Raw genomic sequence first — 26,330 nt, 5'->3', positions numbered from 1 at the left:
CCAATATCAGACCCCTTGGTGGTTCCCTCTGTTCACAATGCGGGTGGAGACAAAGCATCCACACTAACGGCACAGAGCGCGGCCAAGAGCAGAGCACGAGCTCTTTGATTCCAGTGCGCGAGCGCTGCATTGGTGTCTCCCATGGCTTCGGCCTCGCGTCCGTAGCATTCGTTTTGCTCCAAATACGTGTAAAAGAAAGGGTAGTTCTGCTTTTTACCACATCAGCCGTGCCGATCATATCTCGCGGCGAATAGTCCCACAGCACCTTGCAGGGGTTGGCAATGCAGAGGGCACATGCTGTGTTCCAGGCGCAGTTAGGGTTCGGTTATAACTGTGACCGCAGCGATTGGTCACGAGCTCCAACCCGAATTTCTGCCGAAGCATGCATGGCTTGGATTCACGTCACACCGGCGGCCGTTGTGGTGACCATGCTGCTGGGCGCGTAGTTTCCGCAGCATATATTAGCACCACCGACGTTATCGCTCCAACATGATGCGATGAGGCAATGTGCAAGCCACGCATCCATTACTATCACGTACGTTGCGTAGCAAATTCTCGTATTTTGACGTTTATTTTGAACTTCCCAAGCTACTTTTGGAAAGCTGCACGAAAGGATGTATACTCTTGTTTCGAATTTATGTTTCTCTCTGCCTCAATCGCGCCCTCTCCCTTGCCGAATATTTACTTTCCTGCTCGTACAGAAAGTGTTGTTTGTTTTTGTTTGTTTTCCATCACTGTGAGACCCTGTGGTGCACGCCTTGTGGCGGAAATATTTGCCGTCGTTTGCGGAGACAGCGATACCTTCCGTAGATGCTCTAATGCGCCGTTGCCGTTCCCTTAAAAAAAAAAAAAAAAGAGAAAAAGCAGAAAGCGCCTTTTTCTTCCGAAAGAATCGACCTCTCCCGCGCCGTGAGGCCAGGAAGTCATAGGCTCTTTGTCCCCCATATTTCACCCTCCCAATGCTTCCAAGGCTGGCAGCGACGTGTTCATTTCTTGGAGTAAATACACGCTTTCCGAGAGCCGCCCATTAGAGCGGCCATTATGTCCCGCACATTAGCGTTTCTCTCGGGTGTCCGTCGCCCCGCCCTGAGCAATCAATAACAACAGCGGCCGGGTAATTGGCCGATCCCTTATCACTCGCTTGGTACATTCGATCTCCCGGTGAAAATCTGCGGGACCCGGCTTGGCTTGGCTTGCTGCGCCAAGGGAGCTCTGACGCCGCAGGTGGCCGTGCAGTGTGCGAAGCGCCTACTACAGGAATATTTTTGTTGATTTATTAATACTGCAGAATCATTTTGTCTAAGCAGAAGTGTACAACATAAGAAAAACACCGAGAAAAACACCAAAAACAGCAGCAGAACGTGGCATAAAAACAATACATAGCTTGATGCATTAGCAAAACAATATCACAAGGACGCAACTTCCACGTTTGCAATAAAGGTTTTGACTTTTGTACTATCATTGTCATTTTGAGATAACTGCACGATTGCTTGCAGTTATTTACCTTGGAAACGAAAAAGCTTTTGAAGAAAGAGTAAGTAAACAGGCGAGCTATCTGATGTTACAGATTGTTGAAAAAAACGCTTCAGACGTTTTGTGTCTGTCCCCTTCTTCGTCCGTCGCCTCCGGTTATTTTAAAAAATGTGTAGCTTAAATGTATCTTTATACGCACAGATATTGAGAAATCTAGCCCATCACAGCGAGTTTTAGTTTTATCAGCTTGAGAAATTGCCAGTTCTTGTAAGGGGCCACGATCGGTCGTTGTACATGAAACTCCGCAACTGTTTCCGATATTCATCAAAATTCAAACGAAAACGGACCTTCGAGGACAACAAATTTAAAATACACCGGTAACTGAAAGAAATTAATTTTATTCTAGACGATTCTTTACACTTAAAAAGGCAGTGTGATTCCTAAACTTTTTTTATTATTTTATTTCGAAATATTGCAATTTGTTACAAGGTTATAGCAGGGGTGGGAAACAAAAATGTATCGTCCTCAATACAAAGGCGAGGTCGATGGGACCTCTGCACATACTACACATACAACGGCATCATAGCACTATATCAACAGCATTTGTATTATTAATAGTAAATACCGAAAGCACTGCATAAACATATTTCTGAATACGCTGTTAATCTTACAAATAAAGTTTTCTAGATCGAGTTCTCTAACACTTCCCGGGAAGTCATTCCAAATGTCAATACAGTCGGGTAAAAATAAATGAATACCAAGAACAGTTCAGTGAACAGAAGTATGAGACAATGGTGAGGGGATGGCAACTTCTAATTGAACGCGATTCTTTAAAAGACATGTAGCGGGGAAAGGGCTTGCAATGATCATTTCTTACAATTCTATAGAACGTTTTTAGGCGGTCGTCGACTCGCCTAAATGAGGGCAGCTGAAGGCTAAGTTGTTTTCTTTTCATATGATGGGGAAAAGCCATACAGATTTTATTGGGGAATATCTAAGCTTCTAGACAGACAATACAAAGACGGAATCTGCTGTTCGGTGTTCTATGATTGGCCCAACTGTTCATTTTGTTAGGCGAATCAACTCTTCTGCTTATATATATATTTTTTTTACAGTAGAGCTCTATGTGCTTCTAACCATAGGCTACATACTTGATAAAAAGCTGCCTCACTCCATCGTGCACACTGACTCCCTCAATGCGTTGCATGCACTCCCTCACTAATATCCCTCAGGAACTTCCTGCTTCTTGAACTGCGGAACAGGGTTGTTGCTGCCGGAAGACAGGCATACGAAATTATGCTTTGCTGGATTCCCAGCCACGTGGGCATTCCGGGCAATGAGGCAGCAGATCGCGCAGCAAACACCTGCGTGAAGCGAGTAGTTGATCTCCAGAACATTCTTTATGCAGACTACAAAGCCCTTTTCAAGCGTTATGTTAAGCGCCAATGACAGACTGAATGGGATCAAGAAATCAGCAACAAGTTGCATATGATCAAACCTCTTTTGAGCGAATGGCAAAGTGCACGCCACCAGGAACGCTTTTGTGAGGTTATCCTTTGCCGTCTCGGGATTAGTCGCACTCATTTGACGAATGACTATCTTATTCGTGGAGAGGACGTCCCCCACGTCTGGGTTGTGACAATGCCTTAAGCATTCTACACATTCTACTTAAATGTCCTGTTTATCATGAGGAACGTCTTTTGTATTTCTCGCAACTGTATCTAGAACATATCCCACTACACCCAGCTTAAGTGATGAGCCTCTTCTGACACGTACACACAATTTTTTTTCCAATTTATAAATAGTATCGGCCTTCCACATCGATTGTAGTCTTCTTAACCTACAGATCATGCCCATAACCCTTTCAACTTTTAGCATCTTGTATTTAATCCCTGGCTACTAAAGCCTCACGACCGCACAAAAGATAAACGACCGCACGCCGGTACGATGCTCATCCAGACCGAAATGGGCAGGGGTGGGGCTCAAACCCAAGATTCCCGCGCTGCAGAACCCAGGGATCCTGGGTTCGAGCCCCACCTCTGCCCGTTTCGATCTGGATGAGCATCGTACCGGCGTGCGGTGGTGTATCACTCCTGCGTAAGCACGTTAAAGAGCCCAGGTTAGCAGTGGCAAAATTGCTCATCTACAGTGTAAACCAGTGTCGCCCCATCCTGGCAGACCAACCATATGCTGTATAAACACTAAACGTCCAATTTGACTTTTTTTACTTTTTACTAAAGCCTCATTTTTCTCTCTAAACGTATTCCAACAATATACTTGTTTTTGGCGCCCTATGGCCTTACTAGCCTTTGCGCCATAAACACCAAATCAACCAATCAACCAACCATACTGATTACATATGAACCGTATTGCCCGTCTCCGAACAGCTTTCAGTTTATTTAGGTTGCTATAATGTGAGGATGCCAAACGACAGAAAAATATGCAAAAATATGCTAACAGCTTTGCTTGTTTAGAAGTAGGCCTGAGCGTTTTGCTCAGATTCACCAGACGTCGCAATGACCTAGAGCAAGTTATATCAATATGTTTCTTCCAGCCTAAATTATGAGTTAGCGTGACGCCCAAGTACTTGTACTCAAACAGTCCATTAAGCATCTTATCCTCGAAAAAATATTATTACAACAAATGTTTTTTTTGTTTTTTTCTTTGAGTAACATTATAAGAGTTTTGCTAAAATTAACTTCCATTTGCTAGTCATGCCTCCGAGGTTGTCAACGATCAAACGCACTTGAATGCGAAATCTGGTGACTGAGTAAACTTCCCTATATAAGATACAATCATCCGCGTAAAGTCGGATTGTAAACTCATATATTTCAACTACGTCATTATTACATTCAAAAACGTAATGGCCCCACAATCGAGCCTTAGGATACTCCCGAGCTGACAGATACGTTTGAGGAGTAGAGCTTGCTATGCGATACAAGCTGAGTCCTGTGTGAAAAATAACTAGCAATCCAATTAATAATCTGGTCCTTTTTAAGTATAATGTTTACTTTCTATAAAGGCTTACTTATGGCACACCTTCTCAAGCGCATTTGAACAATCTATGTATATAACATCCGCTTTCTCCTTTCGATTTAAAACCTCAGCATTGTTATGAGAAAATTCAAGAAGTTGATACGTCGTTCAAGGTCCTCTTTGGAAACCATGCTGTGCATCAGTCAGGATGTCATTATATTCAAGGTATTCTGCTCTGTGCTTAAAAATGGCGTGCTCCATCAATCTGCAGGAAGACGATGTCAGAGATGTTGGTCTATAGTTACTAATTATGCGACTATCTCCAGATTTAGATATTGGGACCACTTCAGCAACTTTCCATGCCGAAGCAACGATCCCACTATCAACTGACTTCTGAAAAACAATAGTCAAGTTCTGGGAGCATCACAAGGGCTAACGTTTAAGAAATGCATTTGGGATGTCATCAGCATCACCGCTCTTTTTCGAATTGAGATTCAAGAGCAGGTTTCAAATGCCGGAAATTGTAAAACAAATATTTAAAAAAAATCACTAATAGTTCTTATGGGGGGAAAAGCGGAAATGTAAACATTATCACACGTAAGCACAGATCTAAAGTAGTTATTGTAGCATCAGCAATCACAATAAAATCGTTGGTTGGCACCCCATTTATGACAAAGTTTCTTGTTTGAACTTTTGGGGGAAAATAGACTACCAAAATTTGGCAAGATTTTATCTGATATACTTTGTTCAAGTCCCGTCAAAACTTGGAGGACGCATAAGCTTCGCCTTTAAGAGCGGAGCGTGATAGAATTATCGGGCCACGTTCGCATCGCCTTCTCATTCGCCGTGCAAATGTGCCTTGCGTGGCCTATAGGAGAGAACTTCCGGCTGGCGAGCAGATCAGACGTACTTATCATGAGCTCCATCAGAGTGGTATCGCGGTCCTTTCTGGCCGCGGCAAGAGGAGCGCTGACTCTGCATTGCAGGACTGCGAAGTCGTATTGCCTACGCTGCCTTCTAACTCGTCTGTCCAGAACACAATTTTTTTTTTTACATGCCGACGTGCGAGCCCGCCCTACCGCCTGGAACATTTCCGAGACGCCTTGGCCTGTGCGGCACTTCTCCCTGAGGTGCTCGCCTTGGGAGAGTAACAGTACAACCACGTGTGGGCTGTTACCTTCAGGAGCACTGAGGGCAAGAAGAAGTTGCTCACAGTCGACGGCTTTACAGTCAAGGAAGGCCGCTGCGTCGTGGTGGACCCGAAAAACCAGGACACACGGCTCAAGCTCCACTCGCTGCTGCACCACGTCCAAAAGGAAGAAGTGCGTGTGGCCCTGGCGCCTTTTGGGAGGGTGACGGGGTCACCAGAGACAAGTGGCACGTCCCAGGCTGCATGGACATGGGGTCGACGAAGCCCTCGGTAACCCTCAAGCTGGCAGCCGGTGTCACGGTGGAGGACAACCCCCACCAGCTGAGCATCACTGGCGACTTGGTGTTGGTGGTGAAGCCGGGCAGGCGCCTTCGGAGCAAGGACAAGGCCATATACGCCGGGAGTGCTAGTGCCACGCTGTGCGCTCTTCAGACGCTTCGGCCACAGTGAGAGCCAGTGCGTTCGCACTTACTCGAGCGTCGCAGGGCCCGTGAGGAGCGACGATATTTCGGAGCCCCTGATAGACGCGCTGATGACGAGGAAGCTGCCAGCGGAGGACCGAGCCAGCTGCCAGAGCTGGCAGCAGCACCCCTCGGACCTTTGGGGAGCCGTGACGTTAGTCAAAGCGACGGTGACCGGGATAGGCTACCTGCGAGGACGTCGGCGGGTGGTGCACCGAGTGCGAAAGACGTCGGCTTGGCGGAGTCTTCAGCTATCGAGATGCCGCATGCTGACAGGGCGGAACCTATAGGACGTCGAGGCGGAAGTCACCACGGCTGACGATAGTAATCCCTGGAGAAGGGGAGCAAGGGGACAGAGGACAAACAGAAATTTCCAAACACAGCTAGGTGGCTGGTGCACGACCGACAGCGACAAGCGAGCTGACAACATTATTGTCCAGCTCGCTTGCAGCTTTGCATTAATTGCAATAGAGCCACCACGCCCCGGTTCCCAGTCGGGCCCGTGAACTTGGTGAAGGAGCCAGCCAGAACTCCGGAGCTGCTGTCCCCGATGGGCCGCCCCCAAAGGCGCCTCTGACGCGGCGGTCAAGCCTGAGACCTTAGCCCATCATACCACCGGACCGAAGGCTGACGGTGACGCCGTCCTGGCAGCAGTAAAGGCTCGCGCCATCCAAGGCACTCGGAACTCTAGAGGGACGAAAACGCGACTTGTCCGAGTAAGAGACCTCCTGTAGCGCCTTAGACTTTTCGGCTGGCGAAAATGGCCGGCCAGCGCTTCGGAACAGTGAGTCGTTCGGTGTCTCTCAACGAGCCGAGGTGATCACCAAGCAGCTCCGTGCTACTCGCTCAGAAAGGGCAGGTAATCTCGATACAGCCCTACGTGTAGCCACGCTGAATGTACGGGGCTTGGCGGCCAGGCGCAGGCAATAGGGAGTTGTAGCAGATCGTTTTTCTCCTCCGCTACGGTAACCCCGAAGGAAACGCCGCAGCTGCGCAGGCGCGCCGCCAGCCTTCTCTGCATAGTTCAAGGTCTCGTGGCGGATTACGGAGCGCCATCCGGGTGCTTAGCGGGCTGCGGGAACGGTCTACTACAATTCCCTACTACCAGCTCAGCCGCCTTTTTCTAGATAACGACCTTGACGTAGTGGCTGTGCAGGAGACAAAGTTAGAGAGCGAAGGGCAAACCAGCCGTATGCTTCAGCCTTTCCGAGCTCGGTATATTGTATGTGCATGCCACTCTGTTGGTAGATTCGGGGATTGTACGTTACTTTTGCGCAATTCCGTAGGAAATAGGGAGTTTTCGTAGATCGTTTTCGCCGTCCCGCAAGGCCCTCCGCAACCCGCTGCGATAGCGGAAACTCCACAGTCAAGGCTATCGGCGCGCAGACGCAGTAGCGACTTCTTCGTTGCGGAACGCTTAGCGGAGGGGGCAGCGCGGTCTACGAAAACTCCCTATTGTAGTAGAGCCTGTTGTTGTATGTGCGAATGGGCGTTTGATTGTATGTGATTTTCCCTTTTCCGGTAAACGATGGCGGATAATATGTGTTTACGCGTCAAAACAACAAAATGTGTGTGTGTGTGTGTGCGCGTGTGCGTGTGTGTGTGTGTGTGTCTGTGTGTGTGTGTGTCTGTGTGTCTGTGTGTGTGTGTGTGTGTGTGTGTGTGTGTGTGTGTGTGTGTGTGTGTGTGTGTGTGTGTGTGTGTGTGTGTGTGTGTGTGTGTGTGTGTGTGTGTGTGTGTGTCTTAGAAAAGGCCTTTGATCGGGTACCACATGATGTGCTTTTTGTTTCATATTGGAACACGCGAATGTAGGTTCACTTATTTTATATGGTGTAAAAACGTCCTATGCAACGTGTTTCACGAGGTTTATTGTCAATAAAGAAGTGAGTGAAAATTCGGAATGAATGAATTAATGAATTTGGGGTTTTTTGGCGCAGCAGCAACTCGGGCCATAGTGCGCCAAACACATGGTGAGTAAATATCACAAGACTCGGCGGCTAAATTATACATTGCTAAATTTCACTTTGCTAAAATCTGCTAAAGGCGGTTTAAAATACCAATATTCTTTAAGAAGTTGAACACTTGTGTATGTGGGACAAGAGGCTCGTCTCCGAGCAAAAGTGCCAGGTGGAACGGAATATGCTCCCTAAAAAAGATTGGGAAGTAGGTGCAGCGTTCGTCATGAAATTGCGGACATACTAGAAGGATGTGGAGTATACTTAAAGTTTCAAAGCAGTAATCGCACACTGGAGGGTCTTCGCTTTTTAAGAGGTACCCGTGAGTTAGGCGTGTGTGTCCTATTCGCAGCCGGCACAAAATAACTTCGTAAAACCTTTCCCGGTGTCTGGCACTGCGCCATTCACTCAAAGTAGGCTTAATACTATGGAGCTTATTGCAACAGTCAGAGCTCCACTCCACTTGCCAGGAACGTTTTATTTTCTTTCGCAGAGTAGTTCTATAGTCAGTCGCTGGAATGGCGTGGGTTTCAATGGACCTGTTTATACATGTACTTGCAGCTCGGTCAGCCTCCTCATTGCCGTGTATTCCTATATGACTGGGTACACAGCAGAACTGAATATCAATATTTTGCTTGCTGGTATTTATTATTTTACCACGGAGTAGAGAAATGAGAGGGTGGTTCCAGGATGTTGCTGAGTCAAGTGCAAGGAGGCAACTAAGCGAGTCTGAAAATACTATGGATTTCCTAAACTTTTGTTTAATTATTTGTTCGACAGCTAATATCAGCCCTAGAAGCTCAGCAGTGAAAACAGATGCCTCGGGGTTAATTCGTCTAACACGCTGGAAGGACTGCCCCACCACAGCACATCCAACATAATCAATGCCCTTCGTCCCACCGGTGAAGAAACTCTTGCCGGTCTCGTAACGGCTTGCTATCTCGAAGAATTCCTGTTTTATAACACTGGAGTCGACAACTCTCTTGTTCTACTTTGTTAATGAGAGGTTGCATGTTACGGCTATATCATCCCAAGGAGCAAATCTCTGTGGAGTTTCATAACAGGAGAGGATATATCAAAGCTGTACTTCTCTGCGGCATCCCTCACGCGGAGCGCAAAGGGACGTGTTACAGACGGCTTGTTTTGAAAGGTCTGTTCATAATTTACGTTGTTAGTCAAAGAAAAATTTGGATGTTGAGGGAGAGTCCGCAGTCTTAGATAGTATTGTGCGCTAAGGTAAAACCTCCGTTTATCAAGCGACCACTCATTTGACTCAGCATACAAGCTAAGCACTGGCGATGTTCGAAAGGCCCCGATTGCTAGTCGAATGCCCTGATTGTGAACCGGGTCCAACATCTTAAGCGTAGAGGGCTTAGCAGAACCGTAGACAATGCTGCCATAATCCAGCACACAACGAACACATGCCCTATAAAGTCGTAAAAGGCAGAGTCGGTCTGAACCCCAAGAACGGTGTGCCAGGACTTTAAGAATGTTTAATTTCCGCTGACATTTAATTCTTAGAGCCTTCACATGTGAGCCAAAGGTTAGCTTGCTGTCAAATACTAAACCGAGGAATTTATGTTCTGACCTAACAGGAATGGGCGCACCTTTGATGGACAGCGATGTAACAGAAAATACTCCCCGCCTTCGAGAAAAACAGACTGCCACGGTTTTCTCGGCGGAAAACCGAAAACCGTTCTGATCAGCCAACCTACTCATCTTGTTCACCGTCAGTTGAACTTGGCGCTCACAGATAGCTAAATTACACGAAGAAAAGCAAACTTGGACATCATCAACGTAAAGAGAATGGGAGACCATGGGCGGAATCACCTGAGACAGAGAATTCATTTTTATAATAAACAAAGTGACGCTCAAGACACAGCCCTGTGGTACGCCATTCTCCTGGGGGAAAGGGTCAGAGAGCGTAGCCCCCAGGCGTACCTGAAAGCCACGATCCTGCAGAAAGTCGGAAATGCAGTTAAACATTCTCCCTTTTATGCCCATCGAGATGAGGTCCTGAAGTATGCCGTAGCGCCAGGCGGTGTCGTAGGCCTTTTCAAGGTCAAAAAACACCGAAAGACAAAACTGCCTATTTACAAAAGCCTCCCGGACGGTCGTTTCGAGGCGCACCAGATGGTCAACAGTAGACCTGGAAGTGCGGAAACCACATTGGAAATTACTTAGAAGTTTCTTACGTTCTAGCACGTAGACGAGTCTACTGTTGACCAGCCGTTCAAACGTCTTTCCCAGACAGCTAGTGAGGGCAATTGGCCTGTAGCTCGTGGCTTTGCTTCTGTCCTTTCCTTGTTTTAAAATGGGAACGACCACAGCCTGTTTCCAGGAGCTGGGAAATTTCCCTTTCGCCCAGATTATGTTAAAAAACTGAAGGAGAGTGACAAGAAATGTATCAGGTAGGTGGGAAAGCATAGTGGGGTGAATTGAATCAGGTCCAGGGGATGTGGGTTTTGCAGCAGCAAGGGCTCGACGAAGCTCGACAAGAGAAAATGGACGGTTATATTCTTCAGTACAATCATTTGACATACGAATTGGAGTTCTCTCACATTTCGACTTAAACCATAGAAACTCTGCAGTGTAATTTTCGGAACTGGAGACTTGTGCAAAGTGCTTACCCAGTGCATTGGCTTGTTCATATAACGATGAATAAGCTTCTCCATTCTCAGCTAAAAGCAAGGGGATTGGGAAAGAACGGTAGTAGCCCTCCATTCTTCCCACTCTGTCCCAGACAATCTTGGCTGGTGTGTAGCTATTGATGGAGGATGCATACAAGCAAAAGGATCTCTTTTTGGCCTGTTTTCTAATATAGCGGGCTTTTGCCCGCAACTGTTTAAATGCCAGGAGGTTTCTGGAGGTCGGATACCTTCTAAACCTTCCCCAAGAACAGTTTTGTCGCTTTCGGGATTCTCTGCACTCATCATCCCACCATGGCTTCGGGCGTCTCGGCAGGTTGCCGGATGTCTGTGGGATGGACAAACGGGCTGCTTCAAGGATTGCTGTTGTTATTCGTGCATTTCCATCGTCCACAGAGACCACTTTTGAAAGATCCAAGGAGGAAGGAAAGCTTGACTTAAAAAGCTCCCAATCTGCTAAAGAGATCTTCCAACGAGGAGGACAACAAGGAAGCCTAGGTAGAACTTCTAGCGGAGCAAGGTACACTGGGAAGTGGTCGCTCCCATAAGGGTTATCTAATACGTTCCAGGTAAAGTCGGTAAAAATCGCAGATGAACAAATAGTGAGGTCAAGACAAGAGAAAGAGCAATTATGAGAACTGAAATATGTTGGTGCTCCAGTATTTAAAACACACACTTCTCTAAGAGACAAAAACCGTGCCACAACAGAACCCCGGGTGTCAGTCCGATCACCACCCCAGAGCGGGTTATGTGCATTAAATCACCCATTAAAATAAAAGGTTCAGGCAGTTGGTCAGCTAAGGCTTCAAGCTGGGAAAGTTCCAAGGATGATGAAGGAGGGATGTAAATGGAGCAGATGGTAATGAGGCGATCTCGTAGCAACCTTACTGCGACGGCCTCCAGAGAAGTGTTAAGGGAGACTTCGCAGGCAGGTAAACTACTGTCTACAATAATTGCAACTCCCCCAGAAGCGCCAGAGGTCGTCACGCGATCCCTCCTATATATCTGATACGATTTAAGAAAATTTATATTAGATGGCTTCAGATATGTTTCCTGCAGACAGAATACGGAAGGTTCATGTTTGTGTAACAAGAACCTCACATCGTCCAAATTACTAAAAAGACCTCTGCAGTTCCACTGCATAAAACTCATTATTTAAAAAACAGTAGAGCAAATATTAAAAGTTAAAAAACGCCAAAAGAGAAAAAAAAGACAAGAACATACTGATCAAAAGGGATCATCAGGTCTTAAAATCGATCTTAATACGCGGGGCATTTTTCTTTTTCGTAGCTTCCTTCTGTTTCCCAGTGGGACCACTGGGAGCGCAAGAGGAAGACTCAGATCCCGAGAGGAGGGAGTCTTCGTCAGATCTGGGTCCGCTTTCATCCATTGGCTCCTCTGTTGGGGAGGCAATGGCCTCAGGTTGACCTGCAGAGGTCGACTGCTTGGGGGGCTCCCCAGGCTTCCTCTGAGGACCAGAGTTCCGGGATTGGAGGCCCCGGCCCCGAGGGACCGAAGCAGCAGGTGGGGTAGGGGAGGTCATACCCTGCCCTGAGGTGGATGCTGACGCAGCAGCATCCACCTTGCGGTTTGGAGGCGGTGCCATGGGCACCGCTCCCGAGGTGGACGCTGATGAGGGAGCATCCACCTTGCGGTTTGGAGGCAGTGCAACTGGCACTGCTCCCGAGGAAGGGGGACCTAACGGGAGACGCAGGTCGTCCGAAGACGTCTGCGTTCCCGTCGACACCACTGACCGTGCCGGACCCCTGTGCATGGCCTGGGCATAAGACCCTTTAGAGATAAATGCAAAGCGCTTCTTTGCATCAATGTAGCTTATATTTTCTTTAATTTTTAGTGCAAGAATTTCTTTTTCATGTTTCCAGACAGGGCAGGATCTGGAATAGGCAGGGTGGTGGCCTTCACAGTTTGAACACAGAGGTTCGCTCTCACATGCTTCAGCAACGTGCTCTTTACTAGAGCACTTGGCACACTTGTTGGTCCCCGGCAGCTCCGCGACCCATGCCCGAATCGCTGGCACTTAAAGCAGCGCAGCGGATTTGGCACATATGGGCGGACGCGGCACTGGAGGTAGTCGGCTCTAACAACTTCGGGGAGAGAAGTTGATTCGAAAGTTAAAACAATATGTTTTGTTTTCAATTCTACACCGTCCCGACGCAGGGTGATCCGCCGTGCAGCCGTCACTCCCTGCGTGGCCAGCCCCTCAACGACTTCTTTCTCCGGCTTATCAAGGAGGTCATCCTCAGAGATGACGCCTTGAACGGTGTTAAGGGTGAGGTGTGCTGTGACAGTGACCCTATAGTCTGAAATAGAGTTTAGCGCTAAGAGGGCGTCACTTTGTCGTTTAGTGTTAATCTGGATGAGGAGGTCGCCAGATGACATTTTCTTGGCATGGAAGTCTTTTCCAACCACTCCCTCTATCACTTTCGCGACGAGGAATGGGGACAATTTGGCAAGAGGTTTTTCAGTCTCCGAATGCATCACGAGGAATTTTGAAAATTTTTCAGGCGTAGATAGTGTTTTTTCAAGGAGTAGAGCTTCGGTGCGGCCTCTTTTCAGAGGCCGATCTAGAAAGTTTCGCTTGGAACCCATAATAATGGGAGGATCTTCGGTGCCCGGGTGCGCCACCCACCACGGAGCCCAAACGGGGATAGGTAATGCGCCATAGCAAGAATGGCTTGGCTGACGACATTACACTATCAGCGCTGCCCAGGCACTATAACCCAGTGTGGTGCTAGACAGGGGGTCTGTCGCCACCCAAGGTTAGCCCTTGCCGCCAAAGAAGTTGAAATGGAAAAAAGGCGAGAGAAGAGGGAAGAGAAAGAAGAGAGGGGATAGTAGAAGAAATGGCGACTGACTGCATCATCCTGGTCGGGCCAAGCCAGGACACCCGTCTACGAGAAGCGGGGGCCAAAGTGGTGTGTTGCCCCACCCGGGGGGCCCCGAAGGGTCCAAACCTACCCCGGGTTCAGCTCAACCACCAGGATGCCCTTTTCCCCGGACACGGGCTCGCCACGCACAGCCAGACGTGGGTGGGTCTTAGCCACTTTTTACTCAAGGTCTGTGATGTTGCCAATGTGGCTAGGGTCCGTGGTGACGCTACTCACCAAGCACCTAGCCCCTAAGGTGCAGGCGCCCCCTGCGGGGCTCGGGGTCCGTGGAGACGCCACTCTCCAAACACCTGCTTTCACAGGTGCCCCCTGCGGGGTGAAAATTCGGAAGTGCGGTCCTCGGTCAGAAAGGGATGCCCTTTATCCCCTTTGTTGTTTGCTAATTATCTCGAGCCCTTTTGTTTAAAGATCATTCATAGTCAAAGGATGCATGGTTTTACGCTGCAGTTTTGAGTGAGGTCAAGCTCCTTTCAGGCGCAGACGACGTAGCTGTGTTTTGTTGGGATACAGAAAGTGTTAGCGAGGTTGTGCAAGAAACTGCCTTGTTTTGCAAGACGGCAGGCAGTGCCATAAATTGGAGCAAATGCGTTGGACTCTGGCACGGTTGTTGGGAATCCACACAATTTAGTTTAAAAAAGATTTCCTTTACTGCTTTGCCGCCCAAGTACCCTGGCGTGCCACTGGAACATTATCGTGATACTGCAGACTACCGGAGGAAACAGACGGAGCGAATTCGGGCAAAAACAGCAAAGTGGGGTAGTAGAGACTTTTCAATGTTCGCTCGGTAATTAGTTTGCAACCTGTTTATCGTGGCAAAAGTATGGTATGGGCTTCAAGTGCTGTCGATGTCGACAGTTAATGTTCAGAAATTACATAGGGCGTTTGCAGCTTTCGTATGGGGCTCGAGACGGGAGCGAAGTAGTCGCAGTAATTTATTTCGCTCCGCGCGAAACGGTGAGCTTAGAGTTCTTCATTTGTTTCTTCGGCAGGTGGTTTCTCGTTTTATTTTATTTTTCGGAATCAAAAAAAAAAGAAAAAGTATTTTATACGAACTGTTCTGCAGGTGAGACTGTGTAAACCTGGGTGTGTTGTTTCTACTAGTACTTTTCAACGTGTAAAACTACGCGTTTTTTTTTTTTTTTTTTATGAAGTCGAAAGAGTTTTTTAGTTTTTAAAAGTACATTTTTCATTAAAGTATTTAAGTGCTGTCTCGCGGAAGCGCTTATATAAAGATCTGGTTGACACCGTGCTGCCAATACCCTTGTACCGCTCCTTATATTGTGTGAGCCAGGAAAACATGTCCTAGAAAGACTTAAAATAATGCCGGTTAGGCCAACTGTAAAGATTTTCTTTTTCCGGCTGCACAGTGGAACACTCAACTTTAAGTCCTGTCTGCAGGAGAAAGGCCTTTCTGTGACATGGTCAGTCAACTTCCTTTTATGTCAACAACGCGAAACTGTTGAAAATATTTTCACAAACTGTTGGGATGATGTTTTTTTGTGGGATACTTTGCAGCGTAAACCATAGTAAAACAATCATCGACATAGTAAAACATTTTTACCTGAGATAGTAAAAACAAAACACAGAGGTGAGGCAAAATGGGAATGTTTGGCGGTTACGCTAATATACTGAACGTCTTTCTTCTACTCGCGTGGCGACGTCAAAATGATGTTTCCGCCCATACTGGAAGAGACGACTTTCAATATGGCGGCTCCCTTGTGAAAAAGGAATATAGTGTTGCTGCGAATAAGGGGTATGTACTACATGTCGCTGCGCCTTTTGGTGATCCCAGTTGGCCCTCCAGTGGGAGGAACAGGGGGAGATAACGCCAATCAGATCCCCGGGTGGCATCTGGCACCTGCATCACCTGGAAATGCCGCCGTCATGCAGTGTTGTACGAAACGGCGTTCCAAGGAACGGCGTTCCTGGAACGCGTTCCTTTTAGGAGGAATGAAGGAACGACGCCGTTACATTTTGCACCGGTGGAACTGGAACGGGAACTCGTTACATTTTTACTGGAATGGAAAAGGGAACGGCGTTCCTTTTTTTCGTACAGCGGAATAATTTTTAGTTTATTTTTAAGAGGAAAATTCTAAAACGATAAAAACAATATTTTTACGAAGAGCAGGGTCTCCATAATTTTTTGGTTACTAATCTTAGGGTTCATTTTGTGTGGTTCTCGCTCGGTAACAAACGGGTGCACGAGAGCTAGTGGACATTGATTCGTTTTTTAGTGCCTGAGACTCCGGTGCAAAAAGCAAAACGTATAGTCGAAGGAAAACACACAGAAGAGGACAATTTCGAACTCTGGAACTTTCTTTGCATCCACAAATCCACACACACCCAGAAATTTAAGGTCGACAGCCATCACTGAACTTCCACAAACAGACCTACAGTTCCAACAAAAGAACGGGTTACCTGACATCGAAATCACCCTTGTATACGAATATTGGTCACTTAATAGATACACCAAAATTAATCTTTATTACTTCTCCCCTTGTCCCCCCCACCTTCAAACTGATAACGAATCCAACCTTCACGAAGAAGGACTTGTAGTTTTCAAGAGTGACCTTCCAAAAGGCCCAACCTCTTCTTCACTCGCTCGTCTTGTGGACAGCAACACCGAGAAGCAACTGTTGCTAATTTCGAACAAGGCTTTTTGATAGGTTGTTAGATGTGAGGTTGTTGTTAAACGCTCTTGCAATGTCGGGTAACAGTACATTTGGCTCGTTTGAATCACCCACCAGAAAAGATGGTTAAAAGCAGAAATTTCTAAAGGTGAATATATGCATAAATGAAACCCTGATCTCGCTTGTCTACTTCTCCTGGTGCCCTTCCATCAATGCATTCACATTCATATGTTGCATTTGATGGGATAGATGAAAAAGAAACGTTTGCTTGATCTAACTAAATATGGTAATCAGCAAAATACACATGCAACGTATATGCAACGATACGTTTCATTTTTTAACGGTAACGGGAACAAGTTCCTTTTTCACAAGTGGAACTTGTAACGGGAACGCGTTCCAAAAATCAGAAGGAACGAGGAAGCGGCTTTTGTTCCTTTTTTTTGAGGATCGCGTACAACACTGCCGTTATGCCAAGCGTTTGACAGGGCCGTGGTCCCCGTGCAGGCGGAGATGGCAGCAACCTGTAGTGCGAGGAAGAAGTTTAGATGCATTCTTGGCACGCCGCCAACAAGGCCTCCTTACATACAACCTCCCTTCGGCGTAGGTTTGACTTGCTGTTTGGCCATTTGGCGATATGGCAGCACGAAGTGGTTCCCGTTCCTTTACCCCGTGTTTGCTGTCGTTTGTGTCCAATGAAGTGTCATGCCGAATTAGTGTTTAATCGCACAGCAAATGCAACGCGACCCGCCCTGGCTGCCCGCTTCATACAGCCTATCCAGAACATGCTTTAGTGGCGCCCTCTCGAGCCGTCGACACGGAGTGCGGCAGCCGTGAGCGCTCGCTGAGCTCACTACCCTTTTCTAGTTCACGGCCACTCAAGCGGCCAAGGACGTGATGAAGGAGGTTATTTTTTGCTTGTTTTTTTTTTTAATTTTAATTCGCCGATAAGTTTTAAGATAAAGCGAAATTCGAGAAAAGAAAAGTTTCATTAGGTTACTACGTTCAGTGCGCTCAGATTCGGTGCAAATTAAAAACCAGTAAAAAAGTCCTTGCAGGGCCCCTTTAAAGGATATTTTTTACTAAACATTATAATTACGGCCGCCGAGGCCACAGGCCTCGGCGGCCGCAATCGCTGTAGTCCCGACATCAGCAGCCAGTCGCATCGGTTTCTTCCGAGCGAACAGTGTGTTTCGGGTCCTCGCCGCTCAAAAACTGTGCGCTCACTACCGGACTCCCCGAGAAATGTTCTGTACTACCAGATCCTCGCGCTCTAAATCTGTGACTGGGCGCTCTACGGCTCCGTCATCAAACTGCCAGGCTTTGTGAGTATAGGGGAGGCTATAGCACCAGTAACTGTCCTAAAGCAAAAGCCTTAAAGGGATACTGAACCGAAATTTGAATTTCACAAAATAAGGCTCTAGAAGCGTTGAACGGGACTCTACGAACTCCGAAACATTGCTCGTACATCGATATCTCAAACGGATGGCTGCACTTTTCGAAAAGAAGGGCGCGATCAAGCGAGGCCTCTGACATCACTGTCCTCCGGGAGAATTTGAGAATGAGGGGGAGCGGCCTCGCTTCTTTCCTCCTCGCTTCGGTTCACCAGCTCGACACCGGACGTAGTGAGGAGGAGAGGGAATAACAATCGTGACGTCCCTGGCCTTGTCGGCCTCGTCGGCCGGGTTCAGTCGGGCGCTTCTTTTCTAAAAATATGGCGATCCGTTAGAGATATCGCTGTATGAGTGATGTTTTTGGGTTTTGCATCGTCCCACCTATTTGTCTAGCCTTGTTTTGTGAGTTCGAAATTTCGGTTCAGTATGTACAGAAACGAAATTACTTGAGCGCGAACTCTTTAACCGTCGCTTCAAAGTCGGCCAGCGAGAAGCGCAATGGGTATCGCGCTCGTGACGTCAAGTGTCTATGCACGGCAACGTCGATACACGGTCAAAGTACTGTAGTTGTGAGCCTTGCCGCTTGGTGGCGTCAACGCGTAACAATCTCTCCTATGGTAGTAATATGTGAGGACTGTACGCCATATGGCCTATACATAGTTTGCCCGTAACGTCGTTGCAGCCATGTAGGTATTGTGTCACGCGCGTTCGGTTCACCGTGTTAGTTTTACACCACAGAGGTAAGTAGCTCTAAGAAAGTAGAAAGTAGAAATAACCGTCAGTACTCAGCAGCGGCGACACCTGCAAGCTATACATGTACGGTATTCACTGGGTGCCATATTTGAGCGCGCTATTCACAGCGCATCCGGGGCGGGGGGTGTGGTTGGCCTGGAAGTGGTCACGCTCCTACCTAACGTCTGCAAATAACGGCGACCTTGACTGTATGGAATGAACGCTGCAGAAGCACTGTGGAGCTGAAACTGCAGCCAATGCCACAACCACGAGAGCTCGGGGTCGCTGCTCTGAAGCGTTCGTACGCTTCAGAGCCATATTGCCGCCAACTGGCGCTGCTTCTCGGGAACTCATGACGTGACGGCATTACAACGTAGCTTCACAGACTGCCACCAGACGCAAATCTGAAATGGGTTAATTCTTTTTAAAATTCGTTTTCTCGACTTCTCTGTTTGCGGCCCAGAAATACTAAGTGTTTCTGGGCTGCCGGCACATCATAGACCACATCTAAATAAATAAAAATAAGCCGAAACGTTTCGTTTACGAAGAAGGTTGAATATGATCCCCAATATCCGTAAATAACAATCGCACGTTAATATTTTAACCCCTGATAGCTGTATTTATCGTTATAAACGGCACAGTCTGGCAAGCACTCGGAGAGCAACCAGCGGAGAGCACGTCACATCCGGCGTAATCGTGACGTAGTCTCTCTCGGGATGAGCAAAGCTGCGGCGAAGCTGCGTCGTCAGGATCCGTTCCAGCCACCGAAGCGGTGAAAGCACGCTAGCTAGGGTGCCTACATGTTTCCGCCGCTCCGCTGGAGCGGAAACATGTAGGCACCCTAACGCCACACTCTAAAAAAAGTTTGTGCGTCTACATTCACGCACAACACTCGGAGAACCTATCAGCACAACTTACGGAGGCAGCTCAGCGAATGGCGATGCCGAAACATATGTTTAGACCAGAAAACGCAGTCTGAGTTGTGACATTAAGCAATGCAAGCGTGACGTTTTGCATTGCTTAATGTCACAACTCAGACTGCGTTTTTTGGTTTAAACATATGTTTCTGCATTGTCATTCGCTCAGCTTCCTCCGTAAGTTGCGGTGATTGGCTCTCCGAGCTTTGTGCGTGAAAGTAGACGCACAAACTTTTTTTAGAGTGCAGCCATCGGGCCACCGCAACCATACTTCGTTTCAGCTTCGGTCCGAGCGCGGCCGATGTTATGAGCCGAAGGGCCAATCAAACAGCGAAAGAGGCACAACGTCACGGCGTGCTCTCTGCAGTTGATAGGACTAGCCGGTATTCGCCGTCTCTCAGTGCGTGCTCCTCCGCCGGCTAGTCTTATCAAGCGCCGAGAGCACGCCATGACGCTGCGCTTTTTGCGGTGTTTGATTGGCCCTTCGACTCATAACATCGGCCGCGCTCGGACTGAAGCTGAAACGAAGTATAACCGCAAATCTGCTCAAGTGTGAATTTTGAGTGACGGGTTAATCTTCTATAATCTTGAAGAGGGAGAATAGCGACGTCTGGGGGGACACACCAAAAAAAGTCCCGTTGAGTGAGGAGTTTCTCCCTCCCCTCTTGTGCTGTCCGTAGAGCTGTCGGGATGATGTCAGGTTCAAAGCATGTATAATTCTAGGTGAGACAGTTATCGTTACTACCTGCCAAGGTTCCTAAGCTGGCGTTAGAAACGAGGCTTTAGCGACATCCACCAGGTGCTCTTTGCTAATCGTTTAATTTGTTTTAAAATTTATTTTCGTGACTTTTTTAACAAGATATTGGTGTGTCCAATGTACGGTGTAGTCCGATGTGATGCTGCTCCTTTGAACACGTATAGAACAAAAAATAAGTTGTAGTACCCCTTTAAAACGAATGGCATTTGCACGCGCGTTCATCAACGCCGTATTTTGGTTATTTACTTCAAATCTTTTATGCCGAAAAGGCGATCGCGTGCAGCGCGTGTATTTACATTCCCAGCATTCTACTTGGTGCTTGGGTGATTCAGCAATATGTCTATTGAAAAAGGTTGCTTCGAGAAGCTGGGGAATTTCATTAGCAATATTCCGAAGTCAGCTCCCTGACTAGCTGCTGACAAAAATTACGGAAACCTTGCCACAGGATTTCCTAGGGCTGGGGGGCTGCGATATCCTCTCTAAAATCGGTAGCCTCGCAGTATTGAGAAAAGTGTGCCTCTTGGCTACTAGCAGTAGCACTCGTTGTCTAAGGAAGGAGCGCGCGATGCAAGGCGCCTGCCACCAGGTCTGTGCCTTGAGCCTGAGTGCACGGCCCTCAGCGCATAAGCGGAAAGTTTTCCATTTTCCCCGAAGCGAGGGTATTTGCATTTCCGAGGAGCTCTTGTTCATCCTTTTTTTTTTTGTCTTCGCGCTGTTTTTAGGCTCTTAGCAGATAGAAAACCGTACATGTCATATAAAGCTGTAAGGAGAAAAAAAAACGCGAAATTGAGGAAACGTGGTACTGTTAGAGGTTGGTCGAGTTGGTTATTCATTAGAGAGACTAAGAAGACGATTGAAGTCGATGCCAGGTGTCTTCCGGATAATGTTGAGGAAGTTTTAGCCCGAAGTTACGCCTGCGTGCCACAGAAACTAATTTCACAGGTTCGGCAAAAATCACACCGGGACCGATGTCAGCGACGCCCGATACTGCGAAGAAATTCAGATTTTGAGTCACATGGACCGTGACATCAATGGAGGCTCGTGAGTGGATAGGTCGATGTGAACGGAGTCCGCTCGTCTTTCTTTTCAATCGTAAACTGTAAAATAATAATAATAATAATAATTTAGTAACAACGAAAGCTATACATTTTTGTCAGAAAGGGTTACTGCAATAGAAAGAAATGATACTATTTCAGTCCGCGGCCACGTGGACTTTTCTGAAAAGACTGAAAAGCCGAGCGCCTTTCACTCGCGGATAAAGAGCAAGAATTGGGTTGAAAAAAAAAAAAAAAAACTCAGAGCACTGTTAGTATCAAAAACCACCTACAGAATTAACAACACTCGCCTCAACAGTGAGCAACGGAAGGGCCCAAAGGGACTTAACCGTATGGCAATGAGAGTCGTTACCGGGTTACCGAAATGCACCGAGATAGGAGAACTGAAAACAATCGCCGGAATAAACTGTCTCAAAGATATCGCTCTAGGGGATAAATTAAGCCAGGTACTGAAGCTACAGAAGACAACAGCTGACAGCAATATCATGATGAAATTAGACATTGAATGCCCGGACACGCCTATCTCTAATCCTCCGCCACCGTAAGAGGATGATACAGTTGTGGACATGAAGCCTTTATAACGAAACTTAAGCAAAAAGCAAACGGGAAAAAGAAAAACAGCAGCTAAGAAACACAACTATATGACCTCTAAAAATTACTTGAAGACCCCGAGGCAGATATATACTACACCGATGCATCAAAAGTAGAGCGTCAGGTCGCCATCGCAGCACACAGATACAGGGACCAATTCAGAGTCACAAGAACGCTACCACCAAGAACGGGAGTAAAACAAGCGGAATTAATTGCTATCCAGCTGGCCATCGAAGCCGCAGCTTTCAGCCCACGCAAGCAAATCTAGATCTCCACAGACGCCAAGAAGGCTTTCGAGGAGTATCGTAACCCCTCGAGTAGAAGAAAAACGGCGCAAACCGTCAAAGCAATGGCACGCATATAAAGAAGCGAAGGAAGACAACTAACCATAAGTTGGATCCCGGGACACCAGGAAATTCCCGGAAACGACGCCGTGGACACTGCCGCACGGGTCTCCCTCCCTCCCCATCAATTACCCGGCCTTGGCACTGACAGCGACGACGTACGAAAATTGGACACTGGATCTCCAATCCAACCGGAAGCAGAAGAAGAAGTAGACCCCTTGGGACTCAAGGCTGTCAAATGCCAGGCACGCCGCTAGCGGCTCGGGAGCCTCCTCCGAAAATCCCCGCATCCCCTCCCAGCGGATAACTACAACCGTTGGGAGAAAGTATGCCTTAGAGGAACTATGCACCCATACAGCAATGATTCCCCAGCGCACAGCCATTTTCAAGAAAAGCAGACAAGCAGCGAAACAGCAAGAGCCAGAACTTCAGGACTCACAAGCAGGATCCTCGACCCAACCTAGGAACGAGAGTTTCTTTGAATACTGCGAGGAGACCATCTCAGAGACCCACGTCTTCTGGGACTGTCCCCGCACTGAAGAGACAAGAGGGAAAGCTTTAGAGGCATTACCACTTCAAATGCCACCGAATATCCTTGAATAATGGGTCCTGCCCACTGAATCCCCCGAGCATCGCAAGGCAACCCTCGATTACCTCCTTACATACGTGAAGGAAGCAAAACTCACACGATTCGCCTAAAAAAATTAACATAAACTCATTCACTTAAAAAAGATGACTTAAGTCAAGATCGGCGAGCGTATAATCACCTTCTTATAATTATAATAAAGACATTTTCCAACCAACCCACACACTGCAAATATGTTGATAAAAAGAAAAAAAAAACACTTGCACAGCCACGTGACATCTCTCCAGCCGAGTCGCGGTTTCGGTCTCAAGCAGTTGCGTATTTTGACTTCATTAAAAATGTACTTGACGCTGCGGCGAAATATTGATAGGGTAGTCTTCAAACAACAATAATAATTCGCCTGGCAAATTTTTTTTTTTTTTTAAATTTGGGAGGTGTGTGTGTGTGTATGTGTGTGTGTGTGGGAGGGGGGGGTTAGTTTAGAAACCCTGTACTTTACTTGAAGTACATTCTCTGAGCATTCACTGGTACCTTACTCAAGTATTTTTTTTTTTTTTTGTGATACTTTCTAACAAAAGTACAACTCCCGATTTCAAAAATGCATTCCCCAAATTAAAAAAAAAGAAGGCGTATTGTTATGTGAAAATGCGCTATCGTCTTCCGAGACGAGGTCATTTCTTTGAGTAAAGAAACGGCGACTATAAGACAAATACAAATAAGTGTCTTATAAATGTATCGAGTTAAATACTTCATCAACGAGAGTAAAGTAACTAGTCTGCGGCGACTTAATTCATATCATATTTGCCGCCATTTCCGAAAAAAAAAAAAAACTGATGCGCTCTTCTATTAGTTTTAAAGCAGTACATAACAACTGAAAAAAACACTGTATAGGTAATGAAAGGGCATCATATTGTGTTAAAAAGTACTTGCACTTTGAAAGTATATTGTATTTATAGTACTTTACTTCAAGTACACTGCACCTCGTGGACTTACTACATTACTTCAAGTACATAACTTCTCATTTACTATGTACTTTACCTCACTTTTTAGGTGTACGTCACGCAACACTGTCAACGAGCAAAACTGTCTGCAAAGTCAAGCTCAGGCAGTCCTAAATAGGAGTGTCGCAAACTTTTGTCGAACCTCGATCTTGACGTCGAACCTTCAAGCTTTCTGTGAAGTTCGAAGAAGTTTTACTTGGGGACAGTGTTGTCCGGCTTCTACACGAATATTTCGAATTTTGGGAAGTAAATAATTTAGAAAATATTTCGTTTTATATTTTCTAAAATGGTTTTCAATGTTTACAACGTACAGAAGCGAAAATATGCGCTTTAAACGCTTTCGTTAGTTAGTAATGTGAACCAGTGATGGCCAATGCACCCAACATATATTGCACTTTTCTTCGAAAATGAAAAAGCCAGTTGACTCCACCGCCGGGTGGAGTCAACTGGCTTTTTCATTTCCGCGCGTGCGCACAAAAATCGACCTTCAGTCTAACCTTTCGAACATCGCGTCGAAATTTCGAAAAAATTCGAAGTCGGTCGCATTCGAACTTGGGCAGGTTCGCGACACCCCCGGTTCTAAACCTCAAAGTAGAATTTATACATCCGCTGTACCTAATTCACCGAAAAACAAACACGTACAAAACGATTAGGCACGCAGAAGCAGAACCAGTTATTCAACGGGCAGAGACACCCCAAAAGTATTTTTTTATTATTTATTTATTTTGTCTAAAAATAAGCAAGTTGTAGTCATAGACACGCAAAAAAAGACCACAAAACACAACAAAATTTCCTCACGCGCGCGCGTTTTTTTTTTTATTTCTTTGTTTTGTTTTATTTGTTAAATAATCGATGATGGAATTTAGAAGCTTTCTAAGTGACATTTCTATAATATTTTAAACCGGCATTCCCAAAACATGTTTTTTGACGCAATCACGAACGCATTACGGCCCTTCTTTCTGAGATACCGAATATTGGAGTCCGAAGTGATGTCGCCTCCTGGCTCTTTATCCTCCATCGAAAAACATGGCGGCGCCGTGGCGCTCGGCACATGTAGCATTGAGGATGATCGGTGAGTCGGCGAATCGGACTAAGATCTCTTTTTTAGGTGCTCGACGGCCTCTCAGACTTCGAAACGAAAGTAGTCAGAGGGTCAAAACCACTTGGTTGTGTATGTGTGCCGTAGTTTCGGTTGTGACTCCGGCGAAACAGCCTTTCGCGCTGAGCCGGTGTAGGACGCCGATCTCACTACCCCTCCGCTTCGACTACGGTAGTGGTTATGGCGTACGCCAAAATCAATACCGTAGTCGTTTCGGCGTACGCCATAGCCAATACCGTAGTCTTTTTCGCATACCCCAAACACACTACCCTTACGCCAAATTCAATACCTTGAATAACGTCGGTTGAGCAGGGATTGAGCCAATTGAGCTCCGCATTCCGCTAAAACTGGCGGAAGTAACTTTCTGCAGCAAAATACCCTGATTGTTTGTTGTTGTTTGTATGAGCAGCGGAACGCGCACGGCAGGCGTTGTTAATTTTGATTAGCGTTGATACGGCGGCGCACAAAGCTGAAGGGCACAAGCAAGGAAGCTTGGAGTGATTCTGTGTCGATGTGATTTGACGTCGCTTCTTTCTGTTTCTTCAATCATGGTGCAAATGCAGGTGCCCGACTCCCGAACGATTCGAAGGCAAGAGTGGTAGCCCGCCTATCCGCTGGTCTTTCAATCGCATGCACTGTCGTCATTTTGGGCACAGCGGAAGAAAATAAGACGCTCACTTTTTTAACGTGCGATCGGCCTGTCTAGGTTTTGGCGACACCGTTTCAGGCTGTAGATGAGAAAATTTAGCCACTACAGTACGACTGCTAGCCTGGGGTCTGTGCCTCACAACAAATCGAAACGGGTGGGGGTGGGGATCCCTGGCAGCGGGACCTTTCGCCGTACGAGCTGCGGTGCGCTAACACGCTCGACCTCCGATACCCCCTTGGGTCACAGCGCTTGCTGAAAGAAGTTTGGATCGTTTTACGCAGATTCTGCAGTGCGTACGAGACGCACAACTACGTACTACGTCCTAGATGCCCAAACTGAGGCTCGCTACTTGTGCGCGGCTCCCGTGATCTGGGGAACAGCCATGAAAATGTTGCATTGAGAAGTACGAAAAAGTAATATAAAAGTAGAGTATTTAAAACTGGCTTGCATTGTCAATGAACATCTGATATTAAAACTGATTAGGAATGGCGATCAGATCGGGTGGGAATGTGATATAGATCATTAAATAGGCTCGGATTATGTGCGAAATTTTGTCGGAACAGGTGGCAGGTTCAAACTCGTTGCCCCCATCCCTGTTCCTATATTCTTCCAATGTGGCAGGTTCTTTTTTTTTGTTTGTGTGTGTGTGTGTGTGTGTGTGTGTGTGTGTGTGTGTGTGTGTGTGTGTGTGTGTGTGTGTGTGTGTGTGTGTGTGTGTGTGTGTGTTTAGAGCTGCAGTTTTCTATACTTCATCTCCCCTTAGCATGGACTGTTAGCCAGATTCTACAAGTGTGAGCTAATTGCTTTGGATCACACCATGGTGGTTGCACGAGTGCTCATTCACTGCAAGCGCTGTGAAGGCAGTCGAGGCTATACCATCTTGTGCTTGCGCTGCCTTTGCGGTTTGAGGTCCTTTGTTTTGGCCTGTTCTTTTGTGTCTGGGTTTCATGTTCTTTTTGTTTCTTGTTTTGTGTGCTGGATATGGTTGGAAGTTATGTTACGCCTA

General features: G+C 46.9%; 1 protein-coding gene across 1 annotated transcript in view; it reads left to right on the top strand.

Annotated features, from left to right (window-relative positions):
* The window catches only part of LOC115317960, a 38,085-nt gene extending 16,486 nt beyond the window's left edge, over nt 1–21,599 (top strand). The window contains exon 2 of the mRNA XM_029977694.3: nt 21,353–21,599. Within this exon, the coding sequence (XP_029833554.3) occupies nt 21,353–21,599 (247 nt within the window). The remainder of the gene's footprint in view (nt 1–21,352) is intronic.
* The last annotated feature ends 4,731 nt before the right edge of the window (nt 21,600–26,330 follow it).

The sequence above is a fragment of the Ixodes scapularis genome, unplaced genomic scaffold (assembly GCF_016920785.2).
Source record: "Ixodes scapularis isolate PalLabHiFi unplaced genomic scaffold, ASM1692078v2 PGA_scaffold2__306_contigs__length_199485367, whole genome shotgun sequence".
NCBI lineage: Eukaryota > Metazoa > Arthropoda > Arachnida > Ixodida > Ixodidae > Ixodes > Ixodes scapularis.
Note: the sequence above shows the minus strand (reverse complement) of the source record. Positions and strands in the feature narration are given on the sequence as shown.